The 22,948-nt window shown below is 40.8% G+C and overlaps 1 protein-coding gene across 1 annotated transcript; it reads right to left on the reverse strand.

Moving 5' to 3' along the window:
* Positions 1-17,574: 17,574 nt before the first annotated feature.
* LOC306707352 (potassium channel subfamily K member 17-like) lies at positions 17,575-21,701 on the reverse strand (the record flags this gene model as incomplete). The annotated part of the gene is made up of 5 exons (XM_079174745.1): positions 17,575-17,825; positions 17,963-18,131; positions 18,220-18,386; positions 20,045-20,159; positions 21,486-21,701. 5 exons carry the CDS (start codon positions 21,699-21,701, stop codon positions 17,575-17,577), a joined length of 918 nt encoding a protein of 305 aa, XP_079030871.1.
* Positions 21,702-22,948: the final 1,247 nt, after the last annotated feature.

Raw genomic sequence — 22,948 nt, forward strand, 5'->3', positions numbered from 1 at the left:
TACAGTGATTTGACCATGTGGAATGACTGAAGAACTGCTTCCTAGTTCCATTGTTTTATGTTTATGTTGTGATTTTTTTCCCGAGCTTTTCGGTGGGAAGGAAACCTGCACAATCAGCCAGCTAATTTGCTTCTTGTCGGTGTGTGTTTCTTTTTATCATGCATCTTTACAGTGTGTGTTCCCAAACGGCCAAACTCAGAGGACCAAAACACAGAATCAGACTCATAATAAGTACTTTTCGGGTCCATGCTCTCCGTCAAAAATACATTTTCATAGGTTGGTTTATTTGAACACACACTAATATCATTTTTATGCTTTGAATCATAATGAATAACAGTTTATTTTGTGTCTTGCTTCAAAGTTCATTATTCACCAAAAAGAGTAAAACAGAAACTAAGTTGTTTGAATACTTCATTGCCTCATATTCACCTTCGGGTTATTCAAACATCTACTAACTTAGGACATTTATCTTTTTCCTTTTTTTTCTTCTTTTTCCTGGTTTTAAAATGTCTATATTCCAATTCAAAATGAACCTTCACCTTTAAAAACCTGTGTTAGCAGGTGAATATGCATATTTTTGAAAATGCTAGAGGGCAGGTTACCATACCGTCAGACATAAGTTACAGATAGCCTCAACGCAAGGTGCCGCACTGCTGAGGATTCTGTAATTTATTGCACTATGAAACCAGTTTGTTCACTGAGCAAATTCTGAATCCTGTGAAAAATCCCACTCTGACTCTGAGACTTTATCAGCTCACGCTCGTGGACTTTTGCGGACTACCTCTGGGGACTGCAATTTGTCGCAAGGAATTCATTTTATGCTGCAGGAATAGTGAAATTATTTGAATTCTGTGCAGTTAGAAATCGTTATCCTCGGCCCTGCATAACAAGCGAGCTCTTTGCCAACTTTTTTTGTCTCTTGGCTCTGCTTGTGTGCAACCATGCAACACAATCCCTCTGCCATGTATTGAGGGCTTTTAATGTGACAAGGGTGACGTATCAGGTTCACTGTCAACTAAACACCAACCAAAATGTCCCTTTTTAGGTAAGGCAAGGCAAAGCAAGTTTATTTGTATAGCAAATTTCAACAACAAGGTAATTCAAAGTACTTCACATAAAACCATTAAAAGTATCAACATATAAGGCAAAAGAAAAAGGAGATTTAAAAACAATTAAGAACATTCATTGAAACATTAAAAACAGTCATTAAAACACTAAAAAGCAGTGTAAGAAATAACATACAGTAGTAAAATGCTGAAATGCAGAAATTAATTAATATCCTTGAATCTGGTTCAATTAAAGGCAGCAGCAAACAGAAAAGTCTTCAATCTCAGCAGACCTGCAGCTTTCTGGGACTTTGTTCCAGATATGTGGAGCAGAACAACTGAACGCTGCTTCTCCATGTTTAGTTCTGACTGTGGGAACAGAAAGTAGACCAGTCCCAGACCTAAGGGGTCGGGATGGTTCATAAGGTAGCAGCAGATCAGAGATGTATTTTGGCCCTAAACCATTCAGTGCTTCATAAACCAACAGCAGCATTTTAAAGTCAATTCTTTGTTGGACAGGAAGCCAGTGCAAAGACCTCAGAACGGGAGTGATGTGATCCACTTTCTTGGTCTTAGTGAGGACTCGAGCTGCAGCGTTCTGATAGATAGCACTAACCATAGCGCTGTCTACAACTATAATACAGAATTCATGTTCAGTTAAATGTGGTGAGGCAATCTTATACATTATTGAGACAAACTAGTGCTGCTCATTAAAGCAAACATGGGTCTTTGTTTTTCATAAACCTGTTTTCTGATATCACACTGAAAACAACAGCATAATCAGCATGAAATTGCTAGGTGGTAACACAAGAGAGGAGGCCTATAGATATTCATGACCATCTAGTCTACCAGAAATACATGCTGTTTAACAGATCTGAAAGCGGCACTCCACCGATTTTACACCTCAAGATCCATCTGTCTTGGGGGGGTAGTACTAAGCATGTGCAGAAAGTTCTTCAGAGGTGTTGGGGTCATTTGGACCGAATGAAATGATTGGACGGACTTATTACAGTCCTGCAACAGGCACAGATACCTGATTTTAATATAGCAGCATATTAGTGCATGTGAGCGTTCCCCACTGGATGCCGCTCTGCACTGCACTCACACAGCGGTTACAGCTGGTAACGCTGTCCTGACCCATGTTGTTGCCAGGGAAGCACCGCGCCCACCCTTTGGTTCCAACCCAGGTAAAAATACTGTGTCGGCACTGTTGTGGCTGTTTGTACCGTTAGCTGCTAGAAGCCGACTCGGGCGTCACCATGTTCAGAGTCGTGTGGGGGCACTAGCTATGATCTGAATTTTGTGTTTGGCACCTTTTACTTCTGGTCGGTTGAAGGACAAGCGTTGTTACATAACAGGACACGAAAGGTCAGTGTGGTTGAAGTACCAGTAGATTTACCAGAATACCAAGCTGTGCCATTTCCTTCATTTCACAAAGGTAAATGCTGTCTTTGGATAAGGATAAAGCGCTGCTCTTGAGTACTTTACAAACATCAATATATACAAAAATATATATATTAATATCACAAGGTGACGAGGCTTGCCAAGTACCTTTTGCATAGCTATTCTTATATTGGGTCATTAATGAATTTGTTGCCCCAGTTATGAGCATTCCAACGAAAAGGTTGAGACAGGCAAGCAGAACTGCTGAGTAAACGCCACAGGTTGTTTATGTTGCCGCTCTCCTCTCGTGTGCCGGCTTGTCTGAGCTGCAGAGAGGGTTTAAGCCAGAGAGGAAATGCTGTAGGATGAGCGAGGGCATGCCATTGGCTGCTGGTTCAATCTCTGACTTCCTGGTGCATCAGTGACTTTAACAGAACAGCACTTCTCGAAACAAAGATTAGTGTCCCGGAACACTCTCGCAGAACCAAAACACACTTCACGTCATAATCTTCGCTATAGAGCAAGCAAAGTCTCTGAGCTCTTGTTCTCATTGTACAATGCTAAAATGTTAATGATACGGTAATTTAACACAGCAACCATTTTATTACAGCATTATATGACAACAGTCACAAGTTTACAATCTTAGGAACAGTTACTGTAATCCAGCATGTAGACGTGTCTTTGCCCTTTACTCTGTAATAGGCTTCACATGTAAGACAGCGGCCTCAGGAACACGACCTTTTATACCATATCTTGTATTTATATCTTAGTGTTTTAGGCCTTGGTCTTTTGATTGGAGTGGTTCTGATAAAAAGAAAAACGCTACGTCATGTAAGGACATATCTAGAGTTGTGACATGAGTTCAGTGAGAAGAGAGAAATGAGCTGCAGTTTTTGCATTGTATTGTAACACAACAGGACAAAACACTATCTTCTGTCACCCATTAGCGGCTCTTGTTGATTCAGTTGCTTTAACTTTTACCAGCAGGCCCAGTAAAACACTTGCAACAGTTTGCAAGTGTTAAAACAATAAACTCTCACTCATAAAAACCCCTTTAATCAATCATATGGTGTTTTTGATTGTTTCTGGTAGCCAGGGTGGGGGTGGGTCCTCAATTTTGCTAGGGTTTACAACATTGTTTGACAATTACATAAGGTTTTTGTCAGCTGGTGTTAAGTGGCTTTATGGTGCACACAGCAAGACGCCTGTACACAGAGTTCACACCATCCAAAGGTCATGTTTTCCTTGAGTTGTTTTGCCCTTTCAAATGTATTCCCACTGAAGGGGCTTGTACTGTATTGTGTGTTTTGCACCCTGGTGACCGACTTGTGTTTATAGCAGTTTTAGTGTAACACAGGGCAGCCCCGTCACCTAAAAACGATACTCCCATTCAACAAAATTGGCTGTCTATGGGTGGCAATGTTGGCCCAATGGTCCGTCGATCCACTTCTTTGGTTCTGACTAAAATATCTCAACAAATGGATTGTTAGGAGTCTTTGTACAGACATTGATGGTGCCCAGAGGATTCATTCTAATGACTTTGGTGATCCCTCGACATTTCTTCGAGCACCATCATGAGGTTATCATTTTTTAGTGCAATGTCTCAACAAGTATTGGATGTATTGACATGAAATTTGGTACACACGTTCCTGTCTCCCTCAAGAAGAATTGTAATAATATATCTGATCAGTGACTTTTCATCTTGCGCCATCATTATTTCATTCATTGTTAATTCCATTTTGAGGGAAATGTATTTTGTTGTGGATTACGTTTGCTTTTTCACAAGTAAGTTTTAAATGAGTCTGCGGAAGTCCGCGTAGGGAGGTCGGAGTGCCGGATGGATTAAAAAAGCACTGGGATTTCATCCAGGAGCTTGCCCTTCGTGTCCCATGTGAATCAAAACTGGTGTTGCCTAAATATAACCAAGCAATAGTTTAACCACGTGTTTCAAACAGTTTTAAACAGTTTAAAACTGCAACCGTAATCCGGGGAAAAATATGTTTCCCTCTACACGTAATTAACAGTGCAGTTAAGTTGTATGGGAAGGTCATTTTGTAGGAGACACAGGGTTGATGTACAAACTCTATTTGAATACCCAATACCCTCCTCTTGAACAACTTTCGGGTTTCAGGGGATTTTATCAAAAGATTAATCTCTTCCTGTTTAACAGGAAAGAGGACTGAAGAGACCCGGAAGTCAACGACTAGTTTGGACTCCACATCTATGCAGAGTGACAGATACCTCAGCTGTGTTGAACCTCAACAAGAAGACACCCACTTGCGTGTGATCAGGATTGGTTAGTAACAGTTCATGGCCGCCCAGTTAACAGTTACATTGAAGCAAATTAAGTATGTTTTAATTGAAAAGTTTGACACTTCAAATGACTTACAATTGACTTAAATTACATGAACTCTATATTAATTGCATAAGCTGCAGGTCCAACCAGATAACATTGCTATCTTTTTGTGTGTCTTATTGTGTTTATACTATGGATTGCACTTCAGGTTATCACTAATCTGTAATCTATTGTGCTCTATAGTCAAACACAGATATGCAAACATGTTAATCTGTGATTCATTTCCTGATTGATTGATGAGTTGCTTAAAAAGTAAAAGATAACCTGCCACAATTAAGTCCAAGGTGACTAACAAATGTCAGATATTTAGTTTACGATAATATAACACAGAGAAAAGCCAAAATCCTAACAACTGATTTCATTACTTGATTGACGACTGATAAATTGTTTCAGCTTTAGTCCAATACTTTATGACCAAATATCTGCAAAACTACTGACATTCTCATCAGCCTCGTCTGTTTAGTGCTAATGTTAGCATGCTAACACACACAGGCAGATTATGAGAGAAAGGGCCCCTGGGCCTCATCACCTCTCATACATAGTAGCAAGACAGACAGACTTAATAGTTGTTTAGACTATTTTTGTTGTTGTTTTGTGTCTCTTTGTAGTCGTTATACATCTCCCTATAGTCGTGTGTCTTTTTGTGGTCATTTTGTGTCGCTTCAAAATTGTTTTGGTGTTTTTGTCTGTCGTTGTTTTGCCCCTTTTTGTAGTTGTCTCTTTGTAGTTGTTTTGTGTCTTTGTATTCACTTTGTGTCTCTTTGAGGTCATTTTATGTCTTTCTGTAGTTGTTTTGTGGTTCTCTGTAGTCTTTTTGTGTCTCTTTGAAGTTGTTTTGTGTCTCGATGTGGTCATTTTTATGTCTTTCTGTAGTTGTTTTGTGTACTCTTTGTAGTTGTTTTATGTTTCTTTGTGGTCATTTGAATTGTTTCCCTGCTTGGTACGTGTCTCTTTGCGGGCCATTTTGTAGATGAAGGTCAGGGGGGACCCTCACACTTTTGGCCCCTGGTCCTGTGCCAGGTAGGCCCATTTAGTTATCTATCCATTCTAACACACTAAACTAAGATGGTGAACCTTGTAAACATTAGCATTAGCATTGTCATTGTGAACATTAGCATGCTGATGCTAGAATTTAGCTGGAAGCCCAGCTGCCTAAATATAGCCTCTCTGAGCCGCTAGCAGGGCTGAAGACTCTTCTTGTTAACATTCGGAAAACATCGATTCATGCTCAGGTATTAAAGGCCTTCGAAGGTATCCTCATGCCAAAAAGTTCCCTTACAGTATACCACACATTTCCTACACAAAATACATGTAAACATCCAGACATGGCATGAGTGTGCCGTGAATGAGTACTTAGGGAAAGGTGAACTCACAGTGTTTTGGGCAGGTCACGGTGGCCTGGGGTCATTATCTGTTTGCTCTGCCTTGTTGTTAGTGAGACCGTATGAGAGTGGCCTTGCTGGCAGACATTCTGCTCTTCAATGTTCAACATGAAACATTTTGCACATAGCGTTGTTTAGGCACTCTGACGTAAGGGTAAGGACAAAAACAAAGATGAACAAGAAAGGGGGGGGGGCAACCGTCACCAGACGCACGTCGATCTTTTCAGTGACTCAGCAGACAGATGGTGTTTAGTCTGCCTCTTCTCAACCTCTCTAGATATGCACTCACGTGTCATAGTGTATCATAGCTGCAGGTGACTTCACACTGGATGGTGGAGAAGGCTGGAAATTGTGTGGTGTAATAGTTCGGGATGATGCAAGTGGAAGAAATGTTCAACTTTAGCTTTTACTTGTTCAGCTCATGAAAAGCCATCTGGTCGGTCTGGCCATCAGCTTATCTGCCTTAGTGCTCTCCTCTCCAGCTACATCTTTCCAGATGTTTGTGGCAGCACTCGCCTACTGTTGTCAACTCAGCACAAGCCTATCTGTCCACTCTGTCCGATTACAGTGATTGCTGGGATTTGCGCGAAGCGCAGTTGATGCCTCGTAAGGGAAAGTAAACAAGAACGGTCAATGAGTCAGGTTAAAAAATGCGCACAAACACGGAGGTTAAGCAGAGTCAGAGATGTGGGAGTTCAAGGAGGGTTAACTGTGTCACACAGAGACAGAGCCATGTTACGGAGGACTAAAAAAAAATACACACAGAACTGTGGAGGCAGGATGTGTATGTTGTCCTCCCATTGGCTCAGAACTGGGTGATCAGGTCCAATGAGTTTAATGGAGAGGGACACGCATAAGGCAAACATATCAGTTGGATAATACTGGGACCAAATGTTAAAGACAAAAATATATGGTAAAAATGTAGTAAAACGAGATCGAGAAGTAGTGCAGTAAGCACCCCCTATTTGTTCTATACGGCTGTTGTATAATAATGTGATTATAGATTATTTTTGCCCTCAAAAGATTTGGACACTGTATCTGGATATGCCTTTCATGATTAGATCAGTAACTTTTCTCTGGGCCATGTCAATAATGTATTTTTTATCACTCAGGACTTATCGCGAAAGCTTTTACAGCAGTAATATTTTGAATTGCCGTCCCAATTTAGCTTTATCGTCCACAGCTATCTCAGTGTAGCTGTTTCTCTTTCACCAGCACGATGAGAGCTGATGTTTTTCTGGTCAATGATTAATAACCACAGAAATGTGTTTATGAAACTGGGGGCTGCTGACGAGGCACATATGGGTCCAACTGAATATTTACAATCTGACTGCAGTTAACCACAAGGATATGAGTATGATGTCGTTCCTTCACAACCTCAAAGCCAGTAGTTTAAATATTTGATTCAAACATGACCTGCTAATATATATGCTAATATGGATTGACCTTAAAGGGACAGTACACTTCGAAATAAAAAATAGATATTTTTCCTCTTACCTGTGCTATTTATCAATCTAGCTTGTTTCGGTGTGAGTTGCCTAGTTTTAGAGATATCGGCCGTGGAGTCAACTGCTTTCTCTCCGAAATAATGGAAATATATGGCACTCGGCTTGTGGTGCTAAAAGCGTCAAAAACAATACATTTGAAAAACTCAATAGCAACAATCTTTCTAGAAATCATGACCCGGTTACTCAAGAAAATCGACAAACCTTGTTGTGAGCACTTTCATGCAGGAACCATTTTCTTTCTAGCAAAACTACACCCGCCAACCGTATCACCGGGCAGACGAAGCGTGCATCTACTCACGGACGAGAGGCTCGTGACAGCGCGAGATGTAAACATTCATGGCGTCCTCCTCGGCTGAGCTGGCTCGGCGTTAGCTAGCTCGGTGGTGCACGGTAAGGTAGCCAAATCAAGTATAGATGCCTTGTGAGCGGTGATACGGTTGGCGAGTGCAGCTTGGTAGAAAATAGTTCCTACATGAAACCATTTTATTCACTAGTAGGCAGACATCTCTACAGCAAATATCAGAAACACAAAACAATCTAGATTGATAAATATCACTACAGGTAAGAGGAAATATACATATTTTTAATTTCGGAGTAAAGTGTCAATCCATATTAGCATATATGTTAGCAGGTCATGTTTGAATAAAGTATTTAAAATACTGGCTTTGAGGTTGTGAAGGAACGACTGAGATAAGTGACATACTCATATCCTTGTGGTTAACTGCAACTTCAGTTGGACCCATATGCCCCCAGTTTCATAAACACATTTCTGTGGTTATCAATCATTGAAAGGGACAGTGAACAGTCCCTCAAATGTCAATCAAATGTGAAACTGCATAATGTTTTAGCTGTCTGGGAGGTTCCCTGGATAAACAAAGGAGTTATGGTGAAAGACTTTCTGGAAAGTTCTTCGATCTTAAAATAAAGCAACAATGACAGTGAAGTGTCCCTTTCAATAGCACTGCGTTGAATATGGACAAACTGTTGATGGACACAAACCCCTAAACCTGATGAACAGAGACTTCAGTGTTGCAGTGCTGTTTTGCCATTCAAAACGGTCAGAAGCTCCAGAGCTATGTATAGCTTTAGCTTCCCTGCACTGTAAAACTTGCCACTTCCTATCTGCCAGGAGACACATTAAGTGTACATTGTAGCCCAGATTAGAGAAACAAATTGTATCACTAGTTTCTGTTTTTATATCACGAACAAAAAAAATCTGTGTCATGTTAATCCCATATGGTTATAGTTTATAGTAACATGCGGCCTTGATGTCGCCAGTAGTGATTGTGCCTTGTCATTTGCATTCTGTGGGGAACAATGGAGAGCAAATTAAGTGACTTATAAGTAAAGAAAGACTTGAGTCACTAATGCTTAAGCACACAGTATGATATTTGCACAACATTAAAATGTCAATCAAATGTGAAACTGCATAATGTTTTAGCTGTCTGGCAGGTTGCCTGTATAAATAAAGAAGTTATGCTGAAAGGCTTTCTGGAAAGTTCTCCGATCTTAAAATAAAGCAACAATTGAGAACGCTGCAGATGGCAGGCGCTAAAAGCGCTGCAATGTAATCGCTTGGGGAAACTCCTCATCATCATTGTACATCCACTAAAAGACCCGACAGAGAAATAAAACGTCTTTCCTTGCCTTACACTTGAGCCGGTCTGTTTGTTATTGTGTCTTGCTCGGAGACGTCTTGTTCTGAAATGTTGTCAGTGGCATAAACAAGCACATGCGCATGTCGAAAAGGTCAGTTGAGATGCATTTCACGTGACATGCCTGCTGCTCCCACATGTGCAGATGAGATAAAGAACATAGGCAGACCTTTGTGTATACGTGCATATAGGGATTTGTGTTTCCTGTGTGCCCACAGAACACGTGTTTGATGTTAATATTAACAAAAGTGAATTGTTAGTGTGATAAATCGGGTTGAGCATCTTTTTGCTAAAAACGTGATCAGGAATTTTGTGAGTGTGAGTGTGAGTGTATGTGTTTATGTGTATCCGCATGACTTATTTAGCACTCGAGAGGTGTTCTTACTGTATGTCTGTCTGGGTGAACCCAAGAAAAACAATATATATTCATGTATATATTTGTATATACACACACTCAGTTGCAGCTGCTGAGAGTGACAGCTGCACAGTTACGTAAAAACCCGCACAGACAGCACGCATGCAGACACACCTATATATTTCAAATATTTCCCATAGATTTTGCAATGTGTTTTAGATAGGGGTGCAACGGATCACAAACCTCACGGTTTGGTTCGGATAATTTTTCGGATCAACAAAGAAAAGGGGAGGAGACAAATATAACTTTGCTTTCCATTTATTGATTAAAGAACTTCAAGAACACTTAAAGCAAAGAACTTTGGGCTATAGTCTTACATGAAAACACAAATATTGAAGATGTCCAATTTGAAAAAAAATGAAATAAATAAATAAAAATAAAACATTCAAGAATCCTCAATTCTGTTAAGTTTAAGTGCAACATGAGGTATGTTGAGACCCTTGTCCTTTGATCAATATTGAAAGAAAGAAACAGCCAGTGAGCTAGCTTCCACTGTTTCAACTGAACTGAACTGCTCGGCAACAACTTGGGTCTATGTTTACTTCCTGTCAGGTTATGTCATTCAAATACACAATAATGTTTACCATTACTGTGACATTATTTTCAAGAAGATGAGAATCTCTACATTGTCTGGGGAGAGGGTAGAACTTTCTGTGGTGACTGGGATATTACTATTGGGCCTGTCTAGCTTCCACTCTGATACTTCTGTCAGCACCTACCCCAGGTGTGTGTCTGTGTGACTCTCAGAGGGGGCGTGTCTACAGCACCGGACTATGCATCTCCACTCCACCGTGGTGAAAGCGGTCAGTCTTTTCCTTTTCATAGAGGCCTGGAACAAGCTTCATACTGAAGTGGGTGCGTGAGTGGATTTCGTAGCGTGGCTCAAGCATTTTAACCAGATTTTGAAATCCTTTGTTTTCCACAACGGAGTGGCCCCCGTCGCTGACAGGTGGCGCTTCATATGTGTGGACATGCCGATGTATTGCCATTATCGTATGTCTTTCTCTTTAAACAACGCCTACATACCGTAACGGGGTTGTCCACCACCCTTATCCGTCATTATAAGTTACAGGGAAGACAAAATGCTCCCAAACTTGCGACTTAAATTATGCCGGGAGCTTCTCAAGTTCCTCCGCTTGCCATGACTCACCGTTAAATGCTTCACGCTCCGTTCACGTGAACACACTACTGCTTTATATCTGTTCACTGACACTCTGCATTGATATTCGGGGACTTGTTACTTGAAAAGGAACAGCAGCAGTAAAACTTTATTACACACTATGATGATCCACGGTTCACGAGTGATCCGATCCGTGAGGTGTGATCCGAACCACTAGTTTTAGATATGATTTATATATGAAAGTTGAAAATCACATTTAAAAAACTAACAAATCGATGCTTTGCGTCAACTTTTACTAAATGCCAGCAATGTACCTGAATTCACCTTGAGGATAAAGAAGATCATCTACCATTCAGCAGTGGTGGGCCGTCAGGGCCAGCAAAGCCTTCTCTGCTGGCCCAAACAGAATCACAAAGTTATAGCTATTTTATAATTTAATAATTTTTTATATATACACTACATGTATTATAATTATTTTTCCCATTATCTTATTTTCTCATTGAACAGCTACTGTCTTCTCCTCAGTTGCTCTGCTTCCAGCCTGCAGCACTGCTTCCAGCACAGCTTGTTTTAAGTAGAGCTTTTATCCAATCAGATTTCACCCCTATGCTGTCTCTAGGTAAAGAAATCTGCCCGGAGGCCTTCAGAATTACAAGTGAATCCCTTTGTAGTTTAAGTATATGGGGACGATATTGTTGATTGTCATAGTCTTCAACCAATCAGATCTTTAGTTTAACATGTTGGGCGTATTCTTTGACGTGCCAGAGCCTTCTAGCTGGCCTACAAGTACGTCATCATTAACATGCAGCTCTGCAGTAACGTGCAGCATGCGCTGTGATTGGTCAGTGTGTGAGCGCGTATTGTGGTAGTAGTAAGAGTTCAAGGTGAAATATATGGAAGAAATTATGACATTTTTAGCGTTTTGCTTGTCGTAGATTCTTTTTTTTTTTTACCTAGCTTTGTTTTTTTAACACTCAATGGCTGAAGGAGGAGGAGAAATGGGATTTGGGAGTTACTGGCAACGCCTTTCTGGAGAAGGACAGTTCAGGAAAAAATGTACATCTTAAGAAAGGGTCGCCAACCCCACAGCTAGCAGCCCTGACTCAGCATGGAAAAGGATTTGTACGAACGGTATTTCTTGCTGACAGCGTTGCACATTTTATGGCTGGGAATGCGTTTCATTTTTAACTGAGCATCTTGGTGTTTGGAGCTACACTACGCTAACCTGAGGACGCCATACCATGGCAGGGCTCTTCAAAAGCTACGGTGCTTATGAAAACCTTTGGAGAGACCCGAGTGGATCTACAGATTAACGAACACGTTCGCAGGAGGACCTCTGGCTGGAACTGAACTGAACCGATGTTCTGTACAACCGCGTCATTAAACTCATTGTTCACAAAGAAAGGAGGATATACTGTCTTTAAGTGACCAGCAGCTTTGGTAAGTGAACTACTTTTGTTTTGTTTTTTAAATCTGCAGTAGCGTTACTACTATGTTCATGTGTCTATCGTGTCGTTTTCATGAATAATATTTGAATGGCTCGTGCTCTTCAGTGTGCGGTGGTATACTTGTTTTAGCAGTGCAGGTCTGCTGGATTGATTTGTCATGCTTTGTTGTCATATAAATACATGTGACTGGTTCTTGTGAGTTTGTTCTTGTCATTGTGTTAATTACCTTGATTTTGACTATATGCATTGTCCGTTAATGACGAAGCATCCCGTCATGCGCAGAGTTATTGTCCGGACAATTGTTCGGGCTGTTGTTTTCTTTTACAAAGCAAGAATTATGGTCTGGAGAAATGGGGATTGTGTGGCGATTGCTTTAGCCCTGTTTGAATCAGTAGGGAACAGCTAAACGCTTGCGGGGAGAGTTCATAGCTTGTTTGCTACTGTTGGATTTCCTGCTAAGCTAGTTTAGCTTAGCCTCCTAGAACACACGTGTGGGGCCTCAGCTGTTTTTTGTTATTGTTCTGGGTTCAAAAAGTCACACAGCCTGTTGTCTGTTTTGTGAACGCAGTCCACCGAAAACATTATATTTCTGACAATTTAAGCGTCTGCACTTTCCAAATGCACTATTATTATCCATATAACATATTGTTCGGTTTGTAAGCCTCGTACCGAACGGTTTAATACGAATACGTGTATTGTTACACCCCTAGAAACAAATAATAACCCGTAGCTGTGGCGTCATTAGGTTATTAGGAGATGGTTCAACTGTAGTAGGACAGCACTGAAGGCCCAGGTATAAAATGCACGGCCCGCCACTGCCATTCAGTAATACCTTCCTCCTTTGTAACACGTGATAGAGCATCTGTTATGAGTTTTTTTTACTTATTGTCAACAAAGACTATGGGAAGACATTGATGAGACCATTAACAATGCTTGTTGGTAGAATCAGTTCACTGCTGGTTTTGATTTCATAAGGACATTCATGGGACTTGTTCACAAGATAATATAGAATTTTCCTTAACATATCTTTTAAGGTTAGGCAGGGCAGCTAAACCATATGGTCAAGGTTAGGGAAAAGGTTGAATGATGAAAATGTCAATAATGTCTAGAAACTGCAGGTAAACCCAGGGAGCTGCTCATGCACCCAACTACCACTACAACTTTGAGCTGGAGATATACTTGCTTTTACCTACAAGTTCCCGTGAGCATGATGGTGCCTCTTGTATCCTGCGACTGTTTGGACTGTTGGTTGTGTACTGCTCTTGGAACCTATTGGCTATCGGCCTGGCGACGGATAAGCTTTTGGAGGCAAGGAGATATATTGTACTTCTGGGGCTCTGATGTAGGCGAATACCGGGGGCCAAGACTTATTTTCCGTGCCCTGCTCATCGTTTACAGTCCGATGAGCAACTTGAGATACAAGACATGGCGTTGGAATTGAGCTCATTTTAAACCAATAAAAAGCTAAATAATTATTCAACATTAGCAGGTGGGTTCCCAGATTGCATTTCGGCCAATGGGTTCTGCCTCTTTTTCTCTCCGCATGGACAGTTTATCTGCATTCATCAAAAGCCTGCTCTAATAGGATTGGTCAAAACTATTCAGACTACAAAGGGAAACCAGCACACGTTAAGATACCAAACTCTTGTACCATTGCCTTTATAGAGATTAGTTTTGCACCTCCTCAGAAATTCACGCTATGCATCCACAAGATGCAATACGCACATGAGCGGTAGGGGCAGTGCAAGGTGATGTGACAGGGTTAGGGGTTATGTTAAGGCAGCAAAATGACTTGATGAGGTTTAGACACCAAAACTACTTGGTTAGGTTTAGACATCAATGTAGTGAAGTGGATGTGGACTGCAAGACTGCAGATAGAACCTCCTCCAATGTTCTGCATTATTACAATGTGTCATTGCCACTGCACATTGACAAAGGTGCTTGACAAAATAGCTGGTGACAGATCAGTACAATTTTAGTAATTGACATGGAAACCTGCAAAAATAAATGGAAAGAAGTTCTAAACTGTTATGTCGGTTTGTGGTGAAATATGTTGGAAAATTGGAGTGAGAACAGGGCTCTCTAGTGGAATCCTCCAGTTAAATGAGTTGTACATATGCCAATATGTGAACAACTCCAGTCATGATTAGGGTTGGGTACCGAAAACCGGTGCCATATTGCAGGACATGCAATTAGTCAGGAGAGGTGTCGTATTTTGCCAGAGAAAGCAATTATGCTCATATTTCTTCAAAAGAATAGCTGAAGTTTGAAGCTGTCATGTGTGTACAGAGTGTATGTGTGTGTTTTGTATTTATTTATATTTATTTAAGTATACTGTAAACTGTTGTTAACAGTTAATATATTGTTCATAGTTTGAAGTTAAAACGTTTGAAGCTGTAGTTTGAAGCCAAGTGTTTTGTATTTATTTATATTTATAGTATACTTTAAGCTGTTAATATATTGTTCAATTTGAAGAAAAAAATGTGCCTTGGCAATAAAAAAAGCCTTTCTTTAATGTCGTCAATCGTTGTTTTGTGCTTTTTTTTTTTTTTAAGTATCGGTTCAGGCACCGTTTAGGCACCGGTATCTTTTTAAAAGTATTGTTTTAGCACCGGTATCGGAAAAAAACAAAACGATGCCCATCGATGATAATGCCGGCCATCTACGTGAAGGCATGGTTAAAAAGCATGTAAATCTTCAGCTTCTGATATACTCACTCTTACTATATGTGTCATGAAACTGAAAGTTTCCATTGAATACGTAATTTAGTATATTAGCAGGCAGGTTTCTTATGAGATCCCGAAGTTGTCTCAGGCTCCCATTAGTTACCAGTTTTGGTCCTAACAGAATGGAAATTTATGGCAGCCCAACTTACATGGTAGTGTATGATATCTGCAGTTTGACCTAGTGCTTAGAGACCATGTTCTTTTGCTAAATCAAATACAGATAGATTATGCAGGATGACGGCTCCTCAATTTCCGAGCCGTGTCTCACTGTGGACAGTGTGCAGGCTAAACCACTGGTCGATTGGACAGAATAAGTACGAGGCACCAGTCTTCTCACACATGCTGAGTCCTCATTGAACCGTGGCCAAACAGGTATGTGGCGTTTTGTTGTAAAGCGGTCACATTGCTGTCACTCTCACTCCATTTTCCCCCTTCATACCTCCCACTATCCATACAGAGAAAAAGGAAAGCACAAATCCTTTTTAACATTTTTGCACTTTCTTCATCAACTTAATTTTCCTTGTCTTGCTATCCATCTCCCCAGCACTCTCTTTTTCCACTCTCTGGTCCCTGCTGCTCGACGTCTGTCTTTGTCATTCACTCCTCGTCAGTGTTGCCTGACTTGCTCTGTGATATATGTGCCCCAAGAGACTTTTGCTCCTCTATGTCCTGCATTCTTCTATTCTAGTGTGTACCAAGAGAGGTATGCAGCAAAAAACAACAACACATAATCACAACTGTGCACTTTTATTTAATGCAATAAGGACAAGAAATTACATTTGATGGAAATTACTCTATAGATTGCGTTTAGGTTAATGTATCCTTTATACTGGACTTGATATTATGAGGTGTAGGAATATATTGACTGTGAGCATGTGATCAATATGGCCAGTTTATGTGTTACAACATTATTCAATATACAGCGAATACTTGCTGCTTTGCCTTTGGTTTGAATGGTTGATTTTGAATCCAGTGTTAGTACAGTAACACCATCTAGTGGATACAAAGCTAATTACTGCTATGCGTTCCTAAAGGATCCACATAGGACATGAATAAGTAAGTAAACAATTAAGAGAATAACAAAATATTACAGAATGTTTCTGGTATTAATATGCTAGTATAATAGTATTTGGTATTTTTAGATATTACTTGTTTGCATTATAGAATTGTGTTTAGTGTGGTCAACAAATGATGTTTCTATATATTATTTTTATAAAATAAAATGTATAGCATAAATACATTTGCCTCACCTAAAATTATTTGGATTATTTTGCCATTTAGGTTGCATTTAAGCTGATCATAAATCTCTGATTCTCGTATTTCTTGCCATTTTTTTCATAAAGTCACGGTAAACTAGAGAGACCTTTAACAATAACGGATCATTTAAAGCTACTACGAGGAACTTTCTTTTTGGGTTGATTTTGGCGGCCCCTGAGGACAAAAGCGATAGTGTTTCCAAGCATCAGAGTCTCCAGTGCCTCCCTTCTCTCCAGCAGGCCCAGCAATACGGCCTGGGTCTCCAGCATGGTGTTGGCAGTGTTGGCTCCCATCAGGGACCAACGGAGCAGTGAGGAGAAGCCCTGCTCATGGATGCAAGAGGAGACACTGCTGCTGGGCGCGGAGCTCTCCTCCTCCCAATCGGAGCTTCGACTGCAGGTCAAAGGCTGCAGCAAAGCCGGATCTGGGTCCGTCTGTGGTGTGCTGGTCGCTGCCTGAGGCCCCGCCGGAGTCTGAACAGGGAATCAGACCCGATGATGGGTATAAGAACAACTATGTAGATATAGCCAAACTTCTAGCTGATGGTCTCGTTCACTTATGTAGGTCTTATATAGAGGCATCAGTATTAGATTGAGACGGGTTCACAACCAGTTAAAAGTTCCTCACAGTAGCTTTAAGTACTTCTATTATGCAAAATGAAATCTCACTATTTACATGTGTTAATTGACTGTGGTTTTCATTGTGGACATCAACCATGTTTCAAAATTACCACAATGCATGGGGCATTCTGTTGCACAGTCAAATGTCAACTGAGTTGGCAAATTACTTATGGTCAGTGAGATGATCCTCACACATAGAGGCCAAAGAGCAACGGACAGACTGACTGCAGCTTTCTACTGACCACTAAGCAGACAGAAACACGGGGCAAAGGAAGTATTGACCCAGTATCCTTCCCTATAGACTTTAATAGACTATAGACAAGTAGATCAACAAGCACTGGAGTGGAGGGTCACATGTTTTACAGATAAGTGCTAACAGAACGAAACAGCATATTGCATGCCGCCGAACAAACAATCCTGACTCAACAAAAATGAGTCAATATTCTAGTTAAGGAGAAAGGGATCAAAACTGACAAACCATTGCTCGGCCGCATATTGAATCATTGCAGACTCAACATTTTACATTCTCATAACGCACACATACATCCTGCCGGGGCTCAGCCATACCCCGTACTTTACGCCCGCTTCTCATGTCCCGATCTACAGACAGATATTTCTATAACTTCAGCTCGCTGAAATCTTCACCTCGTTTGGCAGTCTACTGAGTTATCGGTGGCTTCTTGATCTCGTCTTCCTCCTCCACCTGTGTGTCTGGGTTGTTGACGTCTGCGCCGCCAGACTCCCCCTCCTGCTTCTGTCCAACCCACCACTGTTTGAAGTGGGTGTTGAGCCGCTCCAGGATGTCGATGGAGTGGTTGATGAGAAGGGACAGCCAGGCCAGGCCGAAGAAGATCCACGAGGTCATGAGGATGCTGTACCACTCTGGGTATACTTTGTCCGGATTGCTGTCTGGAAAGGAAAGACACCATTAATACAAAGCTGAGTACAGCGCATTATCAAATACCTTTTTTTTAAATGCAGCTCAGAGGAAAGTGAATGGTCTTGCCACTATGGATCACAATGTGGCTGCGATCCGTTGGCCGTACCTGCCACGAAGTCTCCAAAGCCAATGGTGCTGAGGGTGATGAAGCAGTAGTAGATGGCCTGGGAGAAGGTCCAGCCCTCATGCAGTTGGAACACAATCATGGGCACGACAAAGAAGAGCACCGCTCCGGACAGGTAAGACACCAGGTGGACGAAAAAGCGGGTACACCTCTGTCGAGAGAAGTGTTCCAAAGAGTAACTCCCAGAGCAGTCTGAAACAGACTTAATCAATAGATTAGGTGATTAAAGACCTCCTCACCCTCCGCCCGGTCTTCCCCTCGAGGAAGTCAGAGATGTTCCTCTCTATGGCGAGCATGTACTTGCCCACCCTGTTGAGCACCACCAAATTGAGCGGGATGCCAAAAAGCGCAAAGAACACGCAGAAGATCTGGCCAATGGTGGAGCTGGGACTTATGTTCCCATAACCTGCAAAAAACTGAAAGCTGTTAGTGTGTTATCTCGCTGTGGTGGAGGGCGAAGAACCGTGAGAGCCTTTCTTTTTATTGGTCAGTAAGAGGTTTAAACACTCAACTCTTTTTACCTATAGTCAGAAGGGCTCAGGCGGAAGCCTGTCAGGGGGCTCTTGTATGAAGGCTCACTGTCAAAATCCGAGTGCGCAAATGAGATCCACGCGCGCACGCAAATCAAACAGCCGCGCGCGTATTTTACTTTGACAAGTGCTTTTACATCACTCCGCGAGCAAAATTCACTCTCACGCGAGCACAAGTCGCTCGTGAAACTTAACCTGCTCGCTCGCGAGTCTTTTACCTTTTTTACTTTTTGACAGTAAGTGGGCGGACCCAGTCTCCATTGTATCTCTACATCTAATTGGTCACAATCCTCGTCTTTGGATAAACCGGATATCACTCTGACTCAGACGCTAGGGGGAGATTTTTCAGATTGCACTACAGGTCAGGGGCAAATAATGTACATTTTACTGCAAAGAGTTTCTTTGAGCTGTTTGTCACAAGAGGTTTGACTATCAAACACATTGTCTGTAATATAATGATGGAGTGAATTTAAACCAATCGGAGCAACTTGACTTCATTTACAAGAGAAACCCATTTTTTATTATTGTATTTCAAAATGCTATTAACATAACACAGTCTGAAAAGTTTACAAAACCTGTCAGACAAATGTAGAACATCCTGAGATGTGGTGGAGTAGTGTTTAGTGGCAGATTGAAAACCACCTCTAACAGACCTGGCGTCTGTGTCAGAGTGATATCCGGTTTATCCAAAGACGAGGATTGTAACCAATTAGATGTAGAGATACAATGGAGACTCGCGAGCGAGCAGGTGAAAGTTTCGTGAGGTGATTTTGCCTCCGTGAGAGGGGAATTTTGCTCGTGCGAGAGGGGAATTTTAACACCTGAAACTGAAAAATATAAGACCTCAAATATCAAAATATATATATATATATATATATATATATATATATATATATTACTGAAAAATGAAAAACAAAAATGTATTAAAAAAATTCCAGAACTGAATCAAAATTGTATTCAACCCCAAACAACTTTTCATTCACTTATTTTTATTTTTAATACATTGCTGTATTTTTCAATGTTCAAGACCTCAATTTGAACTTTCAGGTTCACATTTTCTTTTCAAATGATCAAAACTATTGACCTGGATTTGGCTCCATAGAGTCCTTTTGAAATAAATACACAATGAAAATAAATGAATTATCAAAGAGAAGTGTTTTTGCAGTGCAAGAATTGATTGCTTGGAAAACTTCAAAAAAACTGAAATAAACTTGAAAAATATAAATGTACTATGTATTAAAAATAATGAAAATAATTAAAACGGCTCGTTTATGAAACAGTAATTTTCCAAATTATTATTATTATTCCAATGGCTTATTTAGAAATTGCGGTCTAAAATGGGTCAATGGGTTGAACATTTAAACACACATGTAAAATCCAGTTTCAGTTATTCTAACATCAAATGAAAACTGGTCATTGACAAAGTGAAAAGCCTGACATTATCAAATCACAGGTGTTTTTGCTGCATGAACAATTCTACCGTTTTTGGGACCTGATTAAAAGATCTCTTGGGTTTCATTCCGTTACGACTAACCTATAGTTGTGACCACGGTGGCAGCGAACACAGCCGAGCTGGTGAATTTCCAGAAGCCGTCCGACGTGTAGTTGCCTTTCAAACTTAGGCCCGCTTTGGACGCCTCTTGAACAACCTGAAACAGACAGAAAATTATAAACTCAAATGGTCAAACTCAATGGAAACAATGCCGTATTTCATGGACTTTATGACTCAGAGTTATGCAACTCGTGTACTTATTGATCCAAAACCTTTAGGGTCTTTTAGGTCAATATAGTATAGCTGTCTGCATGAGAAGACCCCTCTCAGCATTGTGTCCGGGAGAGCAGATATATTGACACAGTCTGTTACATAACAGTCTTGAGTTCATCACCAGTGTGGGAAATATTTCCAAAAGAAATATATAACAGTCTGAGACCTGTATACCCACTGGGGATATATATTTTTTATTTTGGTTGTGTTAATGCATATGGTATACATTTGTGTCAGTAGAATGTTCTACTTTGAATTTGGGAAGTTCAACCTCAGCTTCCAATAATAAGTCTATAATAAGCTGGTTAGCCAAAATACAGAGTTATACGTACTCTGAGATATGCTCAGAACCTTGAGGACCAAAAATTCTGAAAATGAATTAATATCTGGTGGTTATGATCAGGACTGAGTGAAATTGCAAAAATCAAACTAACTGACATTTCTGTCCTTTTAAGGATTAAGTTCATTAACTTTGATGCAACACTTCCTAATCCCAAACAGATCTATCTCTGTAAGCATTGTCTTATTTCACTAAACAGACTTTATTGGATTTAAAGTGCCTCTTCATGCCTTAATGTACAATGAGGATGCACTCATATGAATCTACAATGCAAATCTAATGACTTTCTCTCATCGACTGGCAGAATTATCAACAATCTGTTGTTTTACTTCCTCTACGAACAGCGTGTGCACATGCTTTTTCTTTCTTTCCAGAAACAGATATCAAGGTCTAAAGGCATTCTCATCAGTTTCTAAGGAAAATATTGCATGACTTTGCTGCTGTGTAAATCAAGTCGGCGGCGCTGGGAGGCTGGAGAAGCTGGTATTTGCATGGAGGAAGTTGCCTCTTTGCTCATAATGGACCTATAAGTGACTGTAAATGGCCTTTCATAGCTTGGAACTGATTTTACAGGCAGATTAATTTGTTGCTCTTGTACACTGTACTGCTGAATTGTCCCACTACTGTTGAATATTACCTGAATGATTTATTAGAAGGGAAAGTAAAAAACATAGAAAGCAGGTCAATATGAGTTTTACATGTATTTTAGATCAGTAAAAGTGGTTGTTTTGGCAGCAAAATGTATCAACTGCCTGCTGCAAAGAGTAATGAAAAAGATTTAAAACTACATTCTTCATGTCTCGTCCTCACCCTGGGAGGAAAGGGTGAGGATTCATTAACCTGCCATCGTTTTGACATCCCGTGCCTCACCTGAGCCACCGCCTCCAGGCCTTCTTGGTTCAGACAGCTGTACTTCGTGAGCAGTGTCTTTTTGTTCAGCAGCAGGAGACCGATGTCCTTCTGACCGAGATCCCCCTCCAGCTTCCAGAAAACCACCCCGCCGATCAGCACGTATGTCACGTAGACCACCCCGAGCATGAGGATGGAGGGCACCCGCGCCAAATTGAACATTTCCTTTATTCTCATCTCGGCAGCCCTGGTAGAACTCGTGGGATCCAGGCAAGCTCAGTGTCTCAACCTCTGCAGCCAGGAACAGTGAGGAGTGAGGGTGTACCTACTTGGCTTTCCGTGCATTGCAGGCAAATGAACCTCCACCCGCGCTACTGTCTCAACCACTCCAATGGCCTGTCATGCAAATGTAGCGGGGCAAAATGAGAAGAGGGAGAGACACCAGCACAATGTTGGGCTGTAGGTGACGACTAACATGGGTAAGGTCAAATTTTCTTGATGGTTTCTTGACAAAATGAGCTATAGTCTATGAGGTCATGGAGTCATGGCAGGGGTCCATTCAAGACTGGTCACAGTAGTTGGCTTGTTGAGACGCTGCACAAGCTGAGCAAACAAATAACTACTGCACATTATATACAATGCTATATTGCAGTTGCGTTACATTCTTCAGGACGACAGTCGTCTTACTGACCGTTTTTTAGACAGAAAGGGACAGTTCTCTCTCTGCTAACAGAGTTTTGAGTGAACATAATGACAAAGCATGACAGGCAAAAGGCCTCCTCCCGGCTTCCAGCTGCCTTTCTGGGATCAGTCCTGTGTACTCTCAGGTCACCCTGACACCAACATCTTGATTAATGTGTTTGTTTTAGATAGCCCTCCGTGCTCGATTCACCAGAGTTTACAATCAGTACACAAACGCAGATGTGGACTCACGTGATCACACACACAACATACACATACACATAGGTGCTCTGTAATTCTAATTGCAATGCTGTTGGGTAGCATACGATAAAAACAAGAGTACAAAGAAAACACAGATTCCTAGCTCAGCAGAAATTCAGAAGATGACATGACAAGATTTCTACCTGAGACAAAACACATGTTTTCATATTATGAATTTATAATGGACCTGTATTAACCAAACAAAAAAAGGGAACATCTTATTAATCCCTGTTTATGTATTAGATGTATTTTAAGCTGTTATTTTGTTATAATTATACAATATTATAATATATATAAATATATATACATATATATATTGTATGATATTTTCTAATATAAAAAATTAAAAGCACATTTTTGCAGAATTACATCTTAGTAAAATTCTGAGGATGTTTTACAGAATGAACAATTAGGCAGATGTAGGTTAAATCCTTGTTTCTAATTGGTTAATCCTACTCTTGATCACATGATCACTTGTGAGTTGTTCTCAAAGGTTACTCCCAGGTGCAGAGCCAGACATTGTAACCATGCAGGGCTCAATC

Source organism: Pholis gunnellus (genome assembly GCF_910591455.1).
Source record: "Pholis gunnellus genome assembly, chromosome: 15".
Classification (NCBI taxonomy): domain Eukaryota; kingdom Metazoa; phylum Chordata; class Actinopteri; order Perciformes; family Pholidae; genus Pholis; species Pholis gunnellus.